General features: G+C 43.3%; 1 protein-coding gene across 1 annotated transcript in view; it reads right to left on the bottom strand.

Annotated features, from left to right (window-relative positions):
• Window positions 1–23,368, bottom strand: part of LOC147706071 (protein spire homolog 1-like) — a 206,141-nt gene that overhangs the window by 104,904 nt on the left and 77,869 nt on the right. The window contains exons 6-7 of the mRNA XM_086929021.1: window positions 12,807–12,971; window positions 6,041–6,115 (exon numbers count right to left, since the gene is read on the bottom strand). Of these exons, the coding sequence (XP_086785147.1) occupies window positions 6,041–6,115; window positions 12,807–12,971 (240 nt within the window). The remainder of the gene's footprint in view (window positions 1–6,040; window positions 6,116–12,806; window positions 12,972–23,368) is intronic.

The following is a 23,368-nucleotide window of genomic DNA, read 5'->3' as shown; positions in this document are numbered from 1 at the left end:
AGATTGTGGGTGGTACGGTCTATGTTTTGATAGGGGGTAATACAGTGATGACAACGGAGTGTGGTAATAAGTGTCATGGAGGGGAATGGCAACTGCATGCCTATGTGGAGAATTTGTGGTTCCCAGGAGTGTGGTAGATGTGGTGTAGTGGGGTAGTAATACCAACATTCTTGGTAGTTTGGTTGTGTGCAGTAGCATTGAAGTGCTGTGTGGGCAGAGTAACTTATTTCTATGTGGGGTGCCGTGAGTGTGTAATGTATTTGCTTGGGTTTGGTAGACTGATTGATGGTGGCTGGAAGAGAGGTACCATCAGTTGCCAATGTAACATCGGAAGGATAGCACAGAAGTGCAGCATGGCAGCAGCAAGGCACAGAAAGGGTGGTAGTTGGTGGTCATGGAGTGTTGAGGTGCTGTGTGGTTCTATGGGTTAGAGTAGACTGGGCCCTGTAATGGAGGATATGAAATGGACAATGGTGATTTACTAGTTGTGTGGTAAGGGGAGGTGACACTGGGTGGTAATGCAGTGCTTTTCTGGTAATGTTATGGTGGACTGGCAATCCCACTGTGTGATGATTCATTGTATTTGAGATCTAAAATAGTTCATGCCTCATCCTTTGTGATGGGAGCACTCCAGGTGAAATGATTTTCTTAACAGCCAATAGACTGTCTTAGAGAAATCTACATAAACCTCCTTTCAAGAGAAAACATCAGCAGCTCTGGTACACAGTTAAGCAATCTACAATCTGGTCTAAATATCATAGCACTCATTTTCATGGACATGCAGGCGGATCTCATTTTGAAAGAAGAATCACTTAATATACCCGCAGCTTTTGATGAAGATGCGTCCTGGTAACAAAACCTAATCTCCAAGATGATTAAAGCAGCGCTGACCCATTTCATATGGGAATCCGTACAAAAAAGATGATAACTTTCATTAATGAGCAATGCTCGTACTTTCATTAAAATCCTAGTCAGAGAGGCAATTAGGACACCATTAAGTAAGGAGTGAAAACGGCAGATTTTTTGATTGAAGAACGGTACTTCGACGAAACATTGGAATGACCAAAAAATAAATAAATTGCGAACTGGAAGAAAACATTACATTGAAAAAAATTTACAGGCTGGGAAAGGTGTGGGCCATGGAACACCATCAATTATACGAAATAAGTAGGGTGTTACTGGATTAGGAGAATTTAAACAGCAACTTCAGCAGTCACACTCTCATCCACAAAGTCTAAATCTTTCATGAAAAATGGACCTCAGTGTCGAAGAAAATGTGCCTGACATTAGAAAATGTGTTTAACTTTGTCATAATCAGAGAAAGCCATAGAAAAAGGTTTCTTAAATGTGAGAAATGGAAAGTGCAGCTTTAAACCATAGGAGAAGGTGCTTTCTTGAAAGTGGAACTTGCAGCTTAAACAAAGTAGTAGGACCTCACACCTAATGTGCAAATGCCTTTTAGAACCTGTTGGCTTAATCACGTGACAGCAAAATTGTTAATAACTTTAAAATGTGCTGCTCTAAGAGAAATGTATTTTTTTTTTTGCTTACTCACAACATAGGATTTCCTTATTTCTCCAAGCAAAGTGCTTTGGTATATTTTGATTTATAATGAATAGAGCATTAGTAATGTTAAGCTTTAAGATCTTGTTTTGCATGGTCTAAATTCGGACTTTACGGATACAAAGGTTCCATTGCCTTAGACTAGCCTGCAAAGGTTCAAGAGAACATTTCCTCGTGTACCTGGTGCAAAACATTTAGAAACTTTTAGATAACTGCTCACCAGCGTGAAGGCTTACCGTGGGAAATGAAAGGAGAAACAGACCATCAAAAGACCTGTTTCTTTTGGATAACAATGACGACACGCTGAATGTTGCAATAAGGTGTTCAAGAGAGAATTAATGCCATCTTACCCTCTATGCTTACACATAGTTTTTCCTTTTTTCTTGCCCGTGCTACTGCTAACATTAATAGGACACTTTTGTGGGGAGACTTTCTCCTCATGTTGATCATAGCTAATGCGGTTATAAAAAAAATTGATTTGTTAACAGCTGTTACTGCAACTTGTTGAGAAACTCAGTTTTCTGGAACTGCTATTTATGGGGAGTTTATTCTTTAAACTAACTAGAAGCTCCATAATCTTGCTCTTTTCCGAAATAACTTCATGGGTTCTTATTTAGATTAAGACTCTTACATTAAGATAGGAACTATTTCCTTTATGGACATCCAGTCTGTTTGAAGCAGACTAACAAAACTTTGTCATTTTTATTCAGTTGTCAAATTACTGAAATATCAAAGACCATTACTAATCTCTTAATGAGAAATAAAACTTTAAAACTATTCCAAACTTCTCATTGACTGAACATCAAGATAATGAAAGTAGATTTTTATTTGAAATGCATTGGATTACAAATTTATTCTAAAAACTATCATAAATATCTATTGGCCTGGAGACGAAGTCACCCCAAAATAGGACGCTGCTGTTGTAAGTAATTTGGGTTTGCACCGTTCATTAATTTGCCTCCAAAGTTTAGTCTTTAAAACCACTAACCAGGCAAATCTGTGGAGTTGAGCTGATGGTATGCTGGGATGTGCACTACACTAGAAAAACATACAGAAGTTCCTTGCTATGGTAAAGAAATCAAAAAGGCATCTGAACTGTCCAACTTCCACTGCCCTGGATGTCTCAATTCAGAGAATGCCGCTAGCTTTCCGAGCACCGAGAGAACTATGCCTTCAACGGCAAACCACTAATGTGGGGTTCACGCACCCCATATCAGAGTGGTAGAAGAGGTTGTGATAAAAGCCCTTTAAGTCCTCAAAAAAGTAACAGTTACGTGTTGAAAGAAATGGTATAGTAAGTGGAAAAGTAAATGGAAAATCACACATAGGAAGGCGAAAAAAAGTTAAGGGGGAGCAGTTGCTAGCCCGGCCACCCGAAAAATAGTGCATCTTCCTTTCTTGTGTCACAGAATGCTTGGTCATATGTTCCTTGCTGGTTTCTGTGAAAGCAGCAGATTCACACGGACGGACATGTCCGTTCCTTAAAGGGCACAAGTAAATGTAAATGTAAATGTAAGGTCCATTTATACCGCGCTAGCAATCGCTCCAGGGAGCATCTCGGCGCCATTAAAGGGTCAACCAGGTGAAAAAAGTTGCCTTACTGCTTAAGGAGACTGAGACCGGAATCATACTAGTGCTCTGGCCATTGAGTCTGGAAGGTTGTAAATCCAGGTTTTCAGTTGTTTACAGAAATCAGATTCCTTGTCCAGGGCTCTTAATGGGGTGGGGAGCGCATTCCATGCTTTGGCACCCAATACCGCTAAGGATTTACCCCCGCGGGTCTTGAGTCTGAAACCTGGAATGGTCAAGAGATTAGCATTTGAAGACCGTAGTGTGCGGTTTGGACAGTATTTGACAAATTTTTTTCTCAGGTACATTGGGCCTGAATTATGCACCGCGCGAAAGGTGATTGTCAATACTTTGTGGAGGACCCTTTTGGTTATAGGCAGCCAATGTAGTACATTGAGGGCTTTAGTTGCTGAAGATTTTCTTGGCCATTTCAGAACAAGCCTTGCCGCCGCATGCTGTACCATCTGGAGTTTATGGGTAACCACATTATTGGTACCAGCATACAGGCTGTTGCAGTAGTCAATGCGGGATGTGACTAACGCAATCGTGACAGTTTTCCTAGCTTCGAGGGGCAGCAGGTCAAAGAACTTTGAGCATTTTTATTACCCCGAAGCAGGTGCCTGCCACTTTTGCCGCCTGATGTTTGAAAGATAAGTCGGCGTCAAACTGTACCCCAAGGTTACGAGCCGAGGAGGTAGTGTGAGGTGGTATTTCAGCATTCTCGGGCCACCACAGTCTGGGGATGAATTCGTTATTTGGGCCTATGGGCATGATCTCAGTCTTGCCTGTGTTACATTTTAAGTGTTTTTTCCGCATCCACTCAAAGGTGGCCGTCAAGCAACACTTAAGTTTTTCTTCCCAGACCTGGTTTTCTTTGTCCAGGATCAGTTGAGTATCGTCGGCATATGCTATTACATCTATGCCGTAGGACGATATCAGCTGTATCAGGGGTGCAGTATAGACATTAAACAATGTCGGGCTCCGACTAGAACCTTGAGGTACTCCCGTTGCCAGTGGCTTCTCACTGGAACGATAATCCCCCAAGGTCACCACTTGTCGCCTGTCACTAAGAAAGTTTTTTATCCACTCTAAGGCAATACCTTTGATGCCAGATGTTATTAGCCGGTCTATTAAGATAGCATGTGAGACCGTGTCGAAGGCCGCCGACAGATCTAATAGTATCAGGACGGCCTTCTTGCCTTGGTCTAAAGCTGAGCGGATGGTTTCAGTGGTGAACAGGAGAGCCGATTCGGTGGAATGCTGAGTCCTAAAGCCAGCTTGATTAGGGTGCCATGCCTCATTCTCTTCCAAGAAGTGTGTCAGCTGTTTGTTCACTGTGGACTCAGTGATTTTGCACAATGCTGGGAGTAGTGAAATCGGACGTAGATTAGATAATGTGGTGGGGTCGGGGAGTTGTTTTTTTTGTAGGGGTTTTACAGCTGCCAATTTCCACTCAGGGGGGACGTGAGCAGTGGACAGAGAGTTGTTGACGATAGTGTTTATGTCCGAGTTAACAATATCAGCAATAAGATGAAGGAGTCCTATAGGGCATGGGTCGAACGGTGATCCTGACTTAGTAGCTAGGATAGCCCGTTTTGACTCCTCCAGGCTGATTGTACGGAAAGGCGTAAGCTGAGGGACTTCCTGCCTAATATTTTCGTCCTCATGAATGTGTTCGAGGGTGGGAACCTCAAAGTCCTTCGTCAGACCCTTAACCTTTCCCTCAAAGAAGTCTGCGATGGAATCACAAAGTGATTGTGAGGGAGGGATGTCCTGCAAGAGACATTTAGGTTTACTGAAGTCTTTAACGATATTAAAGATTGTTTTCTGTTTACTATTAGCTGTTGCTATAGCTGATGTATAGTACTTTGTTTTGGCTTGTTTGATTAGTGCGTGGTATGCTTTCTTGGTCTTTTTATATTTACAGCGTTCTGTGCTTAGGTAATTTTTCCGCCAGCTACGTTCGGCCCGTCTAAGTTCCCCCTGTTTATTTTTGAGCTCTAGATCAAACCAGGGGGCGGATCTCTTTTTATTTCCGGGTTTACGCTTGCGTCTACCCTGTCCAGTCATGTTTTTTAGTTCCGTCATCCATTCCCTAAAGGTGTTTAAATTTGGGGGTCCTATTGACTTAGGTTTGCACTCTGTGGCTATAGATATTAATTCGGGGTGCTTCATGGTGGCTTTCCAGTCCTCTTGTGTGGGCTGATTATTTTTACCAATATACTTATTGTTGGCATTTGATTCTGGTATGATTGAGAAAGATATCAGTACGTGGTCAGTCCATGTTTGGGGTTTCAGCAGACCTATTGATAAGGTATCTGAGTTGGTGGCAATACAATCGATCGTGTTTCAAGTACCTGCAGTTTGCCCATTCGACCTCTGTGAATCCTTTGCCCAAATACCAAGAAGAAATGCAATATAATTAAGTTGGAAAAATAGGTAGGATAACCAATTAAACACATTTATGTTTTTGCAAGACACAAACTAATTGAGAAACTGTTTACCCTCTTAATGCTGCATTTCAAATGTGGTGATAGTCTAAATTGCTAGACAACACTTGGCCACATGCCTAGAACATTTGCAACTATACATGATGCAGAGGTAAGAAAGGTGGCACACAACCATGATATTTAAATGACCAGTGTTTGTGTTTAACTGGTGTTGTGACTGCAAGTTTGATAGTGGATAGTGAAGAGGGAATGAGTCAGTGGTGGTATGAGATGACAAGGTAGCCTTTTTGTCAGGTCTTGCCACCGCTACGGACATTTCGGTCTGTAAAGTGTCTGCTTTACAGTGGTAGTACCTCAAGAGTAAAGCAGTCAATAGGCTGTCACTTTCCCAGATGTGTAGCAATTAGGCACTTTGATATACTGAATCAACTAATTATACAAGCGCAAGGGTAACATACCGGTCTCAGAGTTGGACGAGATGTAATCCAATCCAGAAAAGACTGCTCGAAACCACTTCTGCTTGAGACAGTGAGCTGAAAAGTATAAAAGAAGAGTTACCTTAATAATAAAAAGGCAGGACTGACATTTCAGTGTGTTCAAACTAGGATTTCTGGTTGGCAGAGGTCTGTACCCAGGCCAGGCAGGAATCACCACTAGTCAGGGTAAGCTAGATACACACTAAAAGGTAACCTGTGCTCACACTCTGGTAGCTTGGCACAGAGCACTCAGGCATATCTAAAGAGGCAATATGTAAAGTATTTGTGCACCAACACAATGAATACACTATAAAAAAACTTCACACAGGATTAGAAAAATAGATTGTATTCTGAACAAAACCAGACCACAACAACAAAAATCCAATGTATACAAGTTAAGATGTTGACTTTTTAAAAGGATAAATGCAGTAAGGGGCTTGAAAGCAAGTAGCGCTAAAATAAAAAAGACACTTTAGGTTGCGCTGTACTCGAACAAAATCAAAGTTCAGGCCAACCATGATGGAGTGCCGGTCAGCTAGCAGACCCACGCCGGCCCCAGTGAACTAAGTACCTTTCCTGGTCGCAAAGAGCAAGATGCCTCTATGTCGAGGCCCACAGACACAGGATGCTTCTATTTTCTCCATGCAGTGAAAGTGATGTGTCAGTTCCAAAGACGTGTGCTGGAGTCAAGAGGCTTAGAGCGATGTGCAGGATTCTACCACACAGCTGAGGAGATGCGTCGATCTCACCATGTTGCAGCAGCAGAGATGCACTGTGATGCGTTGGTCTCTGGAGGAAAATTGCTGCTTTCGAGCAGAATGTATCGATTTGCCGGTTCTGCCACATGCAGACAGGAGATGCATCAAATTTGAGTTGCAAGTATCTGAACCTCTTCCACTGAATCAGGCACAGGAGCAGGGATAGAGACTGACATCAGAGTCTCAAGTAACAGGAGGCAAGCCAACAAGCCTTTGGAGATCACTTGGAGTGAAGGCAGAGTCCAGCTCCCCTAAACAGAGTCAAATATCAGCAGGCAGCAAGGCAAGAAACAGAAAAGCAGGCCTTCTGGATCAGCAGTCTGGTGTAGTCCTTTATCCAGCACAGTAGTTATTCTGGCAGAGGTGGTTACAGGTTGAGTAGTGTGTCTTGATGGGGTCAGGGACCCAGTACCTATACCCAAAAGTGGGCCTGATGTGGGGTGACTTCAAAGCAGCTCTCTGAGGTGCACATGTATCCTTTCAACCCAGTCCTGCCTACCACAGTGAGCAAGACCAATTAGGTTGCAACGCGTTGGTGGTGGTGAAATATTTGTGCCGACCCAATAACTTGAAAACCACCCCTTTTGAGAGTGTTGTGTTATTCATTTGATGGAGAATTGATTTCGGATGCAGTACACCCTTGACTTTGGCACCAGCTGGGGAAAGAGCACAGTGGTATGGACCGATTTCACATATAGCATTTGTTTCACAACACACAATCCGTATGCTCCACTGGCCAACACCCTTTATGCTCTATACTCACAATCAGTCCTGCATATATAACTCTGGTGAATGTACCATCCAGTGATTCAAGCATGTGGTTACATGGGCTTTTCAAAATCAAGTACATTTTTGGGAACATCCTTCAATGCATCCACAACAGCTTAATGGTAGCCACAATGCCTCGTAGTGAGGGCTACATGCACACCCTTCACATTGAATATATGCAATGAATCAAATTCATTTTGTTATTACCTTTAGGCAACCTTGGAAATGCAAAATAGAAAATTCTCTATTACGGTTGCAAATAGTGAAACCGAAGAGGTAAGCTTCCTAAACAAATTGCCCACAACAGTTACAATGCATCTTCTCAGACTCCTGACGTTTGGAGACAATACATGTCTATTAGAATGTATGATCCGCTTCACCTCCTAAACCTGTATGGGTCGCCAAATGGATATACTCCATCTCATAAGGGATACATTTGGGTTGAATGGTAAGTTTTGTCATCTGTGGGGTACATTGATAGGATAATGTATTTCCTTATTTGCCAATCTTCCTGTTGAATTCTGAGACAGTGCCATAATTCAACTTGGTATTTAGACAATACTGTGGAAGCATGAACTTTGTGGATTAGTTGTAGTTCTCAGTTAATTATCTGGGATTTGCATTGCCCATAGTGGAGGAAAAAGGAAGTAAAGACAAATAATCATTTTTCCCCTTGCTATAGTAATCACATTAGCATTGAAGGTACTCACTGAGTGGTGTGAATCAGTGGAGTTATTTTGTGTGTCAAAAGGTTTGAGAGTACCCATGATGTAGGATAATGACCATAAAGGACGAATGCCACTGAGTGTACAATAGTGAGGAATACCGACTATCATAAGCAGGGAGATTGCTAAAAAAAAAAAATTAAATGGGATGTTTGGGCCATTGTAAGCATGAAATTCAAGTGCCATCTTATCAGCGGTCCTTGGTTTAACTTGCATCCATGCTTTTACGTGTAGGGGAAACAGGCAATTTTAATAGACCATATTAGAACTATTATTGCTCTAGTTGCCGTTTATCAAATTAAATGAATCTTTACTGTAAAATTCCATAATACTCAAACATGTACATTAGAGTATTGTCCACAATGTCTTATTTTAGAGACTTGGCCACGGGTAGAGCAGTGTGACCTAAATCCACCTTGTGACAAGGAGAGAATATGGTCTCAGTGAGCCAATGTTGCCATTTGCATTGATATTTAAATAAAGTCTATAACACAGTGGTTAGTCCTTCCTCTCTCAGCCTAGCTCATAATGCGAACATTGGCCCATAATCACTTAGTGGTTTATAAATTATTCTAGCTTGGATAAAAACTTATTCACTTAATCAACCTAGGTTTGTTTCCAGAGAGCCTTTTGAAGAGTCACAAGGGTGCCAATCACAAATCACGCTTGGTTAAGTCATACTAAAATGTATTTTTTTTTTTTAAAAACACTACTGAACTGCATTTCGTAGGATTGCATTACATAAATAAAAAAATAACCCTATAGCAATTAAAAACTAAATGAGCAGGCTATCACGCCACTCCAAATAAAAAACAATTTAAAAAAAGAAGAAACCAATAAAATTAGGGAAGGATGCTGTAGAGCAACGAAGTAGCAGGTAGAATTAAGGGTAGCTCAATTTAGAGAAACCATGCTCCCTTTAGCTTTAAGTCAAGCACAGGGTCTGGCTCTAATCAGCAAAGCTGAGCCTCGATTTAAAAAAAAAACAAAAAACCTTGCCTCTACTGATCCTTATTCAAAGATGCAAATCATCAAGGTGACAGCAACTGAATTATTGTCAACCTCAAAAATTATTCAAAATATATTTTATTTTTCAAAAATCATTTTGTTTTTCACATGGTATCATGAATCAACAATTTAACATTACACCACAAGATACAAAAACAATTTGGCCAAACAAACACTGAATGGCTCTAGGTCGATACACCAATAATGGACAACATCAAAGACAACTTACTCATATGCAAAACATGAAACGCAGAACATATACGCTGAATAACCTTTTTTCAAGAATTTTTTACATTGGTTAATCCTTCTAGAGAAACTAAAAAAAATTAAAAAAAAAAAAAACACTGAATATTTGAACGGAAAAATATCTGCACTGTGCCAATTTATGGACATTTGTTTCATAATTCATTTAACCAGACAGAAAACATTTTATCATTGGTAACACTTGTTTTACAATCACAACAAAAAAGAGACGCATTTCGAACCCCGTGAGTTGTTGGCTGGGGGTTCTCTTCAGGACCAATCACTAGAAAACAATGAATGAAAAAGACTAAGGAACAAAACCTTCTGTGTGTGAGCTGTTGAAAGCAATACACTTAAATAGCCTTGAGCATCTAACATTGAAGTCACGACCATACAGCCAATCACACTGCTGTAAGACAACAGTCATGTGACGTCCACACAGTCACTTACACCGCATCAAGACAACCAGAAGTTTAAAAACAAACCGAAGATCACGGAACGCAATGATCTTTCACCGCGACTCAGCCCGGACGTGCAAAACAGATTCGGAGACGCCAGCTGCAAAAAAGGTAAACGCGGACGGGTCAACAGGGTTCAACTATGGAAGCTGCCTTTAGCGCGCTACAATAAGAGTCTTTTTTTCAGCTTTATAGCTTTTTACCAAATCTGCGAGTTTGTACAAATAGTCCCTAATGTGCATTGCATTTTCACTTTGGCACCGCTCATGCTTCAATATATTTGAGAAACCGTGTTAGAATCCCTATACGCAACGCACATTCAGCAACTTAGATTGAAATATCACGCAACGCACATTCAGCAACTTCGATTGAAATATCACATATTGTCTCTTGTAGGAAATTGGTCCTGCTACGAGGCTGACTAGACCCACAAATAAAAGAAATCAATGAAAGGTATGTAAAATTTGATCATGCTGCCAACGAACCATCAGATAAATGGACCCTTGTTTTTTACTAAACTCCCCCTCAGTTTCACATTGCTTTCCAGGGCACATCCTTTCCATTCAAGCCATTATGAAGCCCTACAGGCTCTTAACATTAGGTAAGTAGTGGACCAATGGAGTTAGTTTTCCCGCTGCTATGACAGGACTGTGAAACTGGTTCCTTGTACAGTTCTCTTTTTTCTGTTATGTTGTTTCAGACACCTTTGTTAGCCAGCAGTTGAGTCTATATGCGAAATCGGCTGATTTAGCCAAATAGGTAAGCTAGCCGCCCTGAAACTGTCTGCTCGAGGCTATTTAAAGTGTATTGCTTCCAACAGCTCACACAAAGAAGGATTTGTTCCTAAATCTTTTTCATTTGTCTTCTAATGATTGGTCTGGACGAGAAACCCCAGCCGACAACTCACGGGGTTTGAAACGAGTCGACCTTTTTTGTTGTGATTGTTAAACAAGTGTGACCAATGTTAAGAAGTTTTCTGCCTGGTTAAATGAATTATGAAACAAACGTCCATAAATTGGCACAGTGCAGAAATGTTTCTGTTTAAATATTCACACTGGTTTTTTTTGGGGGTTCTCTAGATGGATTAACAAATGTAAAAAAAGATTCAGTGTATATGTTCTGTGTTTCATGTTTTAGTCGTCTTTGATGTTGTCTATTATAGGTGTATTGACCTAGAGTCGGTGTTTTGTTTGGTCAAATTGTTTTTTGGTCTTGTGGTGTAATGTGAAAAATTGTAGATTCATGCTACTATGTGAAAAACATTTTTGAAAAATGAAAAATAAAATATTTTTGAATAATTTGAGGAGGTTGACAATTTGGTTGCCGTCACCTTGATGATTTGCATCTTTGAATAAGGATCAGTACAGGCAAGGTTTTTTGTTGTATTTTCTCTTTAAATGTGAGGCACTACATTTCCAATAACTCTTTATTACCCACTATACCATGAAATTAAAAGAATTGTACTATATCCAAACATCACTATAGATAGCACATGTATTTTTTAATTCACACCACTGTATCACACCATAATTTCTTTCCTCTCCCTTACGAAATATTTTGAAAATGGAATTTTTTTGATAACCTAACAGTACCATCTCTATTGAAAATGTAATTTAAACAATGTGTATATTTTCTCCACAGAAAAGTAGAGAACACAATAGGAGTAAAAATTCAAAAGTCATATTTTAGGAAAGAAATGCAGCGTTTAAAGAAAAGCTCTAGCCACAGCAAAATTTATGAAGTATATTCACCAACTGACCATTTTTTCCAAACTGTTGGAACCACTTGAAAAGATATTGGCCATATTCTCAAACTCATCCAAAAAAGAAGTTCTACATCTGGATAGGATTCTACTCTTAATTCAAGTCAACTACTGCAAACCAGTTCACAACACAGGGAACGCCATCAACGAGCTGAAGTAAAGTATCAAGAAGTTTCCCAAATGTGCTGATTTTTCCAGTGTTTATGGTCCAAATTTATTTTTCCATAGAATTCAACTACACCAGCCATTGTGGGCTCTGGTTGAAGTGTCTCTCTAAAAGCTAGGAGTTTCTGTTGCTGTGGAAGGTATCACGATGAGTATAGTTTGGAGAGGTCTTCTCTAAAACCGGTTACAAACCACACATTTCATTAATGGTGTAAGGGTAGAATGAAAATTCACCTAGCTTTGGTATTAGAAAAGTTCCAATTCTATTAAGGAAACAGGCGAGGATTACGCTTTTTTCCCTTTGCTTTATTTCAACAGCAGCCAATTAAAACCACACACTTTTTCCCCATGTACACCAAGGAAAAGACAAAAGTATAAGTCCACAAGTCCTTCCTCTCTGCTTGAAGCCTGGTCCCAATGTGGTCCTTCCTCCAAGTTCACTCTTTCTCTTTATTCACTGCTCAGAAGGAAGTTCAGCAGCAAGTCAAGTAATGTTTTCTGTTTCTCCTGCATGAATGTGTTTTATTGCATTGATTGAAGGCTTACATTGGTACATTATGCCTGTGCTGTAATCCGATTCCTTTGCGGATTCCCTTTTAGTTGTGGGACACTTTAGCGTACCTTATGCAACACTTTGCCCAACAATGTGCATTAACAGCTAGGTAAAAAAAAAAAAAAAACAGCACTGGTTTCTGGCCCTCTTTCACTGGATGCTGGCCATAAGTAATGAGTTTGCACCATCCAGTGGTCACACTTTTCTGAAGTGGATGAAATGACCAATGCCTTTATAACAAACTAATTTAAAAAATATCCCCAGCACCCAATCCCCACAGAAAATTACAATGAAGCTCATGTAAATACCGTCGCTTTCTGGAGTGTATACCGTCTGTATCTGATGTCATCCATCAAATCCTCGAATGGCGAACGGTCGTATTTCACTGGCAGGGTCTTGTACAGTCGCTCGGATGCACTATTCAATTGAATGCCATTTCGCAATTCTTTTATGACATTCATCCAGAGCCGACTCTAGAAGGAATCAGATACCCAGGTTAATTGCCCATCATTTGACTTGAGCACAGATTCAGATTTTTCTCAATACAAAGTCTTGCTTCTTATCAATTAACTTTAAAATGTTTAAACTACTGTAGGTAGGAATGGAATACATTTGCACAAAAGTCATGCTGTGACCAAGACTTCACTGGATAAAGTAAAATTCCAGGACTTACGAAAGCATGCCTACGGAGGCGCAAGTTACTTTTAGCAACTGGAGTAAAAATGTCAAATTAATTTTTCATTAACATTAAAACATCGTAAACCGTATGAGAGCTGACAAAATGGTGGTGGGGCAGAAAAACAATTTACAAAGAATACAAAATGGAGATTTGTCTGTGGGTTATAGAAGTGCCAACTTTCCACTTTCCATAAAAACACTATTGAGGAAGCAGCCGCGCCCTCCCAATTTAATAATAGAAATAAAAAAAACAATTCAAAAAGGCACACATTACAAGGGTAGTCCCTGACCGAGAAGGCAACTACATCGTATGTGGGTGTGCTCTTTGTGAAAGTCTAATTTCACTGTTTGTGATGGCATTCTGCTCTAAGGCTGAAGTAGAGAGGATACTTTGCCACTGTATACTTTAGTTTCCCACATGATGTAGTGTAAAAGAAGTATACAGTTTGGGCTGGACTGTTCCCATTGGAGCAGGGTCTAGACTGATTTGCATATGGCTAGGTCCAAACTGAGGTGGCATGGTGTGCAAAACCATGATGACTGATGTGGCCAGACTAATTACTAGTTGCCAAGATGAAATCAAGCATTCAATCCATCATTTTTTGTTGTTGCATACTTTAGCAATTCACCTTAAGTGGAGCAGGAATGCCAAGAACTGGGTCCTGCGCACGTTGCGTCACTCGAACAAATACCTCGCTAATGCACTCCAACTAGGTTGAAACCGGTCCTGGGTTGCTTGTGTTTTGGTTCAGGGAGTACCTACCTTGGCGGTTCAGATCGGAGTGTCCCCAGTAGGGCAGTGTGAAGGTTGATTCATATATGGCTAGGTCCAAACTAAGGTGGTATGGTGTGCAAAACAATGGACTTGTATGCAGCACCGCGTAATCAGCAGCAGCTAAGATTAATTCATCCATTTATTTTTATACTTCATGCTGTAGCAGGTAGAAGAAAAATGTTAATGACAGACCAATGGATGAAGAGGGCTGGCTGAAAGCCCCTACAAGCTAATATTATACATATGCAGTTTTGGTAAAATCAGAATGTTGTGGCTAATGGCAGACCTGAAAAAGGACGCAAATCCCTCTGAATCAGTTTTATGCATCAACATGGAGATGCTTTCAAGAAAAGTACCTGTAACTTAGCTGAAGCCCCCTGCGACAATGCAACTTCAATGCAAGTAACATCAGGTTGTCATTTGGCACTGACAAACTGAAGTGACAACCGTATAAGGAGTGATGGACAAACTGGATACTGGAATAAAAACACGTTCTAGAGAATTAGCACTCTAATAGAGCATACTGGTTGCAATATTGGATGCTCGCTAGACTCAAACCCCTGTAGCGATAATTTGGACCCACTGCCAACAACATCAAGCAAGCCTACCAAGGCAAGTTATTCAACAAGGTATCTAGGGTTCTCAAGAAAATCAGCTGATGCAGCACACCCATAGACCATGTAATAGGTCCTACGCACAACCAATTTTCAAGGACCAATGTCACTAAAGTAAATAATTAGTCCTTATATAATGCAGAATATCCAAAGGTTCCAAATGATGAGATTGTAGGAAGGTGGATATCTGACTATGGTTACCCCCAAACTTTTTGCCTGGTGTTTAGCTGTTTTTTGACATAGTTGGCCTGGGATCCTGCTATTCAGGGCCCCAGGCTGATTGCTCTCTCCTTAAAATGGACTCATGTACCTTAGGTGCATACACAATTGGAACTGGTTCACCTTATAGGCCCCTGTAACAGGGTACCCAGGGTATAGGTGTTTCCAAGGCCTAACAGGGGCTGCAGCATGTAATGTGCCACCCCTGGCCTGGCCTCCATATTTGACACAACTGGCTGATCACTCAGCTGGGGTAAGTTGGTGTAATCACCTCTTGCTTAGATATAGTATCCCTATATCTACCCTTAAACTGGACACATATGTTCCCATCAGCCACTCCTATGGAAGGCCTCATCAATCCTGGAGGCAGAGTGCTTGGAAATATGTGAGATGGTGCTCTAGCATGAGCCGAGCCCGTCTGCAGCTGTCGGGAACCACTCCCTAAGCTGTTCCGGGATATTGCTATACCATATACTCTTAAGTGCATTATAATCTTTGCGGTTAAATGCTATCTTTGGTTTGGCTTTATCAAAACATGTAGAGTAAGGTGTCATACGAATTGGAATACTATCCCCTCGACAGTTCTGTCGACGGGGATAGCATTCCACCCTTCTAGAGGGACACGACATGTGTGCAGCCTTAACCCCGGTTAAAGTTAACCAGAGCCTCAGCATCACAAAATGGATGCTGCCACCACAGACACGAGTCTGACCTCCTGCTGCTGGGAGTCCTTCCAGCGAGGGAGGCTTGGACAAAGGGTTTCCTGCCTTGGGAGGTGAGAGCACCACCCCAGACAGGGTTTTGTGTATTGGGTAGGACAGGGCTGAATAGATTGAGACATGCCCGGGGCACACAAGGTGTCCCCGTGCATAAGCCAGTCCAAACCGGTCCTGGGACTTTCCAGACCCAGGCCTGGCGAGGAGCTGGACAAAGGAAAGGGGGTGTAACCGCCACCCTTCCTGGTTCCTCCCAGAGGAGGGACCTAGTAGGTTATCCACCCCTCAGATTGGGAATAAGAGTGGGAGCAGTGCCATGGCACAGCAGATCATCCTGAATCAACTTTAAACAAAGAAGAAGACTGGACTTCGACATTCTGCTGCTCAGAAGACTGAAGAGAATCTCCCTTGTGGCCTAGGAGTGGCCACCCTGTGAATACAGGCACCAACCAGCAACTCGACGTCTGCTTTGCTGCCGCCTCCCACCGGAGCCCGAGCCCAGAGCCAAACAAGAACCAGACTCCCAGACCTCTCAGAGCCCGATCCACAGTCCCTGCAAAGAAGGGACCCGTGGAGGCACCGAGTGACGTGGGACCGGCCATCTTGGAAGACACTCGAAAAGCTGACTGCGCAGCATCTGAGGCATCCTCGACGTTGTGCTTTGAAGACTGAAAACCCCCACCACCGAGCAGCCCTTGCACCGAAGATCAGCCCCCCAGCATCTCCACGATCTGCGTGGGGCCCTTTTGCATTGTGCCACTCGACGCGCCATCCCGGCCACTAGCCACGTGGTCAGCGGCCATCTTGGCGACGAAACTGACGAACTACTCAGCGGGTCTGGTTGCTCCAGACTCACCCAAGCTCCTGTGAAAAGGAGCACTCGCTCTGACCTTGCTGGTCCGAGTGTTAAGCATCTTTCGATTCCTGCGTGGCTTGCATTAGCCAAGGCCTGTTTGCTCTGATCAAGTTGCCGACACCGCCAACAGCGAGAAGCCTGCGTGGGACAGCTCGTGACCGACTCCTGGACGTCCTCGACCCCCGGTGTCCACGTGGCTGCAGAGAGAAACTACACAACAACGCCTGTTTGCACCCGACATCGCCTGGTTCCAATCTGGTTCCACGGTAGTCACTGGCTAGTGACTTTGAACATGGTCCCCTCTGCTTTCAGGTCTTCACAACTTCAGATCCACCCTTGGATCCACCGGAACTCTTCACATCGAGCCGCCTGCAGCATCTTCAGCTCCAAGCACCATCGACCAGCGTGACGAAACCCGACACTACTTCGACCCTGTGCACCCGCTTCCTGTGGGTGAGGTAACCCAGCTCCGCCGGTGTTCCTACACTGGTACATATCTCAAGGGCCTGTGTCTTAAGTTTCAGCGTCCTAGGTCACTCGGAAGGTTCCGAACTATCTAACTTTGTACTTTTTACGCACCACAGACTTTACATTGAGAAGTGCGTGCACTTTAAACACTGCACCCGAGTCCCGCGGGCCTTTCCCGACTTAGTTACTGCTAGTCTCGAATAGCTCCAGCGATTCCCAAGGCCCTAGGCCTACTTCCTTTCCATTTGGTATCTCTTATACCACTTTCTTAGTATATGGTTTAGGTGGCCCCTAGGGCTCATCCATATTGTGCAACTTTTGTGTATTTTAAACTGTCTTGCGATTTAACGCTTGTGCTTCTGTGCTCATAAAGAGTCCAGGGGATTTTAGTTAATAAATCAATATATATTTTCAATATATATCTGTGTGGTGTCCCTTTCATTTGATATTCAAGGGGGTTGTGTATGGTATCACAGCTGGCTTCACATGCCTTTCAGAGTTTAGCCTAAGACTGCTTTGTCCACGTTACCACTAGGATAACTGGTCTACAAAGTTGAATTACAACCAATCATCATAAGGGTTGCTTGGCATGGTACAAAGTGATCACTAAGAATTAGTGAGCATTATATACCAGGCCAACTTCTCACAGAGATGAACAGTCCACAAAGCTTCAATGTGTGGTGTTGCTTTTATTGTTCCTTCAACACATACTCAATATAGATAACAGCCAACACGTGTTTCGTCTGTACCAAGTAAGTACAATTACTTTCTTAAGGCTAATGGTTGGTTATAGATAAGGTCAAAAATTCCAATAAATATGACCGATGAACTGTAAAATCAGCGAAGAATCTCCAATATGTAAGGACTATTCAGGTAATTCCTCACTGTCGAAAAAGTGTAAGAGCAGTGAGTATGTTCCACACTGGTACGTGCTCTACTGTACGTGCTTCAATGTAAAAAACCTTCAGGAACCGTGCTAATGAACAACCGTTGTGTGTAATGTTCAATATATGAGTCTTTCCAAAGTCCAGGAAAAATAGTCAAGTAAGCTGAACGCGGCTGGCAAAAAAACCTCCTGAAGCACTGTCCTTCCTAATGGCAACAAGAGGTCACGCAATAATGAGCAAACAAACAGTGGAGTGTAACATTCGTGTCACCAGCATTTGTATCTAGCATTATGGCCGTGGATGGTGCTCTGTGAACCTGCTTAGAGACACGAATGATACACTCCACGGTTTTATTTGCTCATTATTGCGTGACCTCTTGTTGCCATTAGGAAGGACAGTGCTTCAGGAGGTTTGGTGCAAGCCACATTCATCTTACTTTACTATTTTTCCTGGACTTTGGAAAGACGCATATTGGGAACATTACACACAACGGTTGTTCATTAGCACGGTTCCTGAAGGTTTTTTACATTGAAGCATGTACAGTAGAGCACGTACCACAGTGTGGAACATACTCACTGCTCTTATACTTTTTCGACAGTGAGGATTTACCTGAATAGAGTCCTTACATAATGGAGATTACAGTTAATCGGTCATTGATTGGAATCTTTGACCTTATCTATAACCAACCATTAGCCTTGAGAAAGTCATTGTACCTACTTGGTACAGACGAAACACGTGTTGGTGGTTATCTATATTGAGTACGTGTTGAAGGAACAATAAAAGCAACACCACACATTGAAGCTTTGTGGACTGTTATCATTTGTAACCGTTGGATATCCTGTATTATATAAGGACACTTGAGAATGATTTACTTTAGTGATCTTGATCCTTGAAAATTGGTTGTGCGTAGGACCTATTACATTGTCTATGGGTGTGCTGCATCAGCTGATTTTCATGTGACTTTTCCAGCAGATTGTTTTCTCAATCTGTTTACGGCACTTCTGGGTAGTAAGTGCTCACAGCCCACCTAGCACCACCCTGTACTTACAGCTATTGCTTACTAAAAACACGCCTTTTACTCTACTTTGATATTTGTTCTCCTGTTTGATGTGCAGTCCTTTCCCAAGTTGGGAATCCTACTACCTTATGGTATCCAGGGTCACTGTCAGTAACCAGAGCAGGCCTTTTTCTATATCTATGCCCAACTTTGTTCGACAAGAGGAGACCTTGTGGTCAACTTCTGCAATTTTTACAATATTCCTTCAAGTTAGTTCAAACTGAGGAGACTATTGTCACAAGCCACTCGCATGTGTGAGAGATCAGGACCCTTTATGGAAAAGGCTTCCATAAGAATCAACAAATTTAGGAGCAGTTCCCTTTCCAGTAAGGGGCATGAGATCTCACAGACAAGGTACGAGCAGCGAGAGGACGAAGAAGATCATCCCATTTAAGTAGGAATACACAAACAGCGGCAGAGGCTAATGAAGAGCGGAATTGTACTGAAGACTACGTGCTCTGGTATGAGTCGAGCTATACTTGGGGTCCCTAAAACCAGGCCCCATGTGAATGTTACAAGGAGTATTGTTAATTCTGGGTTGCTGTATTACAGAAGGATTACAAGTGATCCTCCTACAACACCACCATAGGAGGAATTGCACAGGGAAACAGATGCTCCAATTTAAGCTTGTGAAACATGCAATTCCTGGCTTTTTTCCTGCAACCAATTTCTTCAGGTTTTACCAGGATGATTGTTTTCCCCCAGAAATCAATGCAGTATTAACAATGCAGTGGGGGCATGGCTTTACCAAGCACCAAGATGGTAGCTTGATTGTGGAGCTCCCGAGCAGTCATGCGGAAAGAGCTCCAGCATGGTGCGCTAGCACAGCGATCTGTGCCCCTGGGAGCTGCTTCAGCTGCCTGAGTCCCTCACACATGTGTCGGGAGCAGCAGAGCCAGTATCAAGGCCCTGGATCTCCCGATGTGGCTGCAACGCAGCAGCAGCCTGATGCAGTCCTCTGAGGGCCCGCGACGTCAGGGGTCGCAGGTGAGCCTAAAGGCAGGGCATTTGTCGCGGAGTACGAGACCCGCATAGATTCTGCTGAAAAGCGCATCTGACACAGAGGATACTCAGGCGGTCATGATTAAGCACCTAGATAGTATGGAGCGCCTTCTGAAAATTACTACGGCGGAGCACTTAGAAGCACGGTCACGCCACAATAATCTGGGCTGGGCTCGCAGCGACCACCAACACACTCCCCATGGAGGCATACGTGGGATGGCTGTCTGAATTATTTGGCAGTTTTTCCAAAAATTTCACGGTAGAGCAGGCTAACAGATCCCTGGCCCCCGATTGGCTCCTGGCACACCTCCAGGTCTTAATATTTCATGATTACTTAATCATGACAGGAATGTCGCCCTGCTTAAAGCCAGAGAGGTGGGTGGAACATTTGCAGTATCAGGGGATGGGTCCGTCGCTCTACCCATACTTCACACCAATGGTACAGGAGGCCCGGCGCAAATTCCAAGACATACAGCGAACGCTGAAAAATTAGAATATCCGTTGTGCTCTGTTATAGCTGGCGCACTTTTGTGCTCAGACCAATGGTAAAACCATTATTTTTGATACAACGGCGGAGGCAGCGGACTATTGGAAACACCACAATCCGGGCTGGGGTGCCTACCCTGGGAAGTAACACGTCATGCTTTGAAACTACATGGCTGTTAATGAGGGGTCTCTGACATGGAGAGATGCGAACACCTGGGCATGGAATCATGAACCCTTGAACGACGATGTGATATGATGCTTTTTTCTTACTTGTATTTGGGGATAGTCATTGTCCCGGCTCTCGAGATGTGTAGCCATATGCACATTATGGCCTATTGCGATCATGCTTCGTGGTCCGCTCTGGCGTTGCTGCCCCCCCTAGGAGATCTCCTACTGTTTCTAATATGAGTGATATTGTTTTCTTTAGGTTAAAATGTGCTGGGATTTACCGGATATAGGTTGGGGGATTTCCATTGTGGGAGGGGGCGGGTGGTAAAACTGTTGAGTGAGTTTGATTTTTGTTTACAGGCTACGAATGTGCTCACCGGTTGGCTATTCAGAAAGGACTATAGAGGCAAGCTGGACGGCATACTACTGCACCTATTGTAGTGGGGTCTGGACGGTGGGCAGGAGGACTTGAGCGGAGATGCTTTACATGGAATGTTAGAGGCCTGTTGAACCCCCTTAAGGGACGACAGGTGCTTGCCTATGTCGCAAGATCCATGTTTCATTGCTGCAGGAGACCCATTATAGCCCAAAGGTAGACAACCGTTTTGCTGCTGCCTAGGGTGGCAGCCGATTTTTTGCTAGCGATAGCAACTATTCCTGGGGAGTTTGTATCTTGATTCGTAAGTCCCTTCACGACCAAGACTGCGATTAAGGATCCAGAGAGCCACTACTTAATAGTGGCAGGAAACTTCAGTGTGCAGCGCATACTTTTCATTCATGTTTACACTCCTAACATGGACACCCTGGGCTTTTTTGCTAGACAGACAGACACTCCCCCACCTGACGGATGCCTGGGAACATTGGCACCCAACTGCTCAAGGATATTCATTTTATTCAGCGCCGGATCATACTTGGTCTAGCATAGAGTGATGGCATGTTACCCCGGACCTCCTGCTCCATATACAGGATGTGGATTATTTACCATGCACCCTATCAGATCACTCACCAGTGCTGCTGGCACCGATTATGCCAACTGTTGGGTGTCCCTCTGGGTCTTGGTGCTTCATAGCTGGCGCATTATTAGACATAGTTTTCAAGAGTGAAGTGCAAGATGCGATCGTAGAGTACTTTCAGATAAATACTGGCTCTGTGCTTCGCATGCTACCTTATGGGAGGCCTTTTAGGTGTATATTAGGGGCATCTGCATTGCTAAGCAGGCTGGGGTGCTTTGTACAATGCGCCAGGATCTGGACACCACTGAGCGGGAGCTGCTAGGTCTGTTTGCTCAGACATTGACGGTGTGGCCCCCTCTCTGTTGCATCAACGCTAAACTATTGGGAGAATTCCATGAACTGGCACAACGGGAGATCACTTACTTGGTGAAATGTGCATGCTTCCGTGTGTATGGGGAGGGAGAAAGGCCGGGACTCACTTTGGCCCGTTTGCTTACCCCTAGATACCACGCTACATATATTACCCAGCTCCAGAACACAGACAGCGCCTTAGCCACGGATGGTGCTGCTATTCAGTCGATATTCTTGTCCTATTACATTCGCCTCTACACTACGTGCTCTCCACTGACTGGCCAAGCCCTTTCTGATTATTTAAATGAAATAGTGAAGGTGTGAACAGAAAAAGGACAGCAGCAGTCACTCGCTTCGCCCATTGGTGCGGACGAGATTACTGAGGCAATTGACAGTCTGGATGGCTCTCGGGCTCCCGGCACAGATGGTCTCACCGGCATCATCTACAAAACGTATAAAGTGCAATTAGTCCCACATCTCCTGTCCGGTTATGCAGAGGCATTTGAGTCAGGAGAGCTGCCTCCACCATGCGTGAAGCAATTGTAACATTGCTCCTTAAACCGGGCAAGCCGCTTGACAAATGTGCCTCGCATAGGCCGTTGTCGCTTTTAAACCAGGATTACTAAATATTAGCGAAGGTATTGGCTACGCGTATACCGCTTTTAATTGGTTGGATCATTTCCCCCTTCGTAGGGCTTCATACCGAATCAATAGACCTCAGTAAACTTACGTACATTGTTCACAGTCATCAGCCCTGCGCTCCTGCCTGTGGAGACATGATTAGATGCGGAAAAAGCATTTGATTCCCTGGAGTGGGCTATATATTTATTTTTTTTATAAAAAGGTGGCGCTCAGTAAACTTGGGTTCTCCCAAAATTTCAGATCCTTAGTAAGCCTTCTATATACCAAACCGGTATAAATGTGGTGTTTAATAAATTTGCATTGTCGTGGGGCACCAGGCAGGGCTGTCCACTTTCACCTCTGCCTTTTATTAAAGCAATTGACCTATTGGTGCGGCATCTTCAAGAGCGGCACCTTCAGCAAGGCAAAGGGTTCCATCAGGGTCCACTTCTGGCATCCTTATATGCAGACTATATTTGTTTGTATCTGAAATATTCCCCCAAATGGACGCTACCAAACCATTTATGCTGGATTTCCCACTGCGCTGGTGCGATGATCCCCCCCAGATGTCTCGGGGTAACTATACACTGCACGGCCTCAGAAGATTTATGGAACAGCCATTGACCATCTCACTGAGCAGATAGACCGCTGGATTACAATCCCATGGTCGATGGTAGGCCGCATCACTATCATTAAGGTGGGATGTTTAGAAACAAATATAAAAACCTGGGTAATACAACCAATTCCACACAGTCCTTTTCCACCCCCCATTTGGGTGGTGTGGACGTGGCTGATCTGGGTAGGGGGACAAGCACGGGTGGGCTGGTGGACCCTCACTCAGCCCTTTGGAAGAGGAGGGTTCGGCGTACCCGACTTATTTGTACTATCGAGTGGCCCAGGCGCACTGTGACTTCTTTTGGTACCACTGGGATGCACGCTTATAGTTCCTGAAACCTGAGCACACCAAGACCTATCCCTACCCCCTCTCTACTATTTTCTCACTTGGGCTTAGGAGAACA

Source organism: Lissotriton vulgaris, chromosome 7 (assembly GCF_964263255.1).
Source record: "Lissotriton vulgaris chromosome 7, aLisVul1.2, whole genome shotgun sequence".
NCBI lineage: Eukaryota > Metazoa > Chordata > Amphibia > Caudata > Salamandridae > Lissotriton > Lissotriton vulgaris.
Note: the sequence above shows the minus strand (reverse complement) of the source record. Positions and strands in the feature narration are given on the sequence as shown.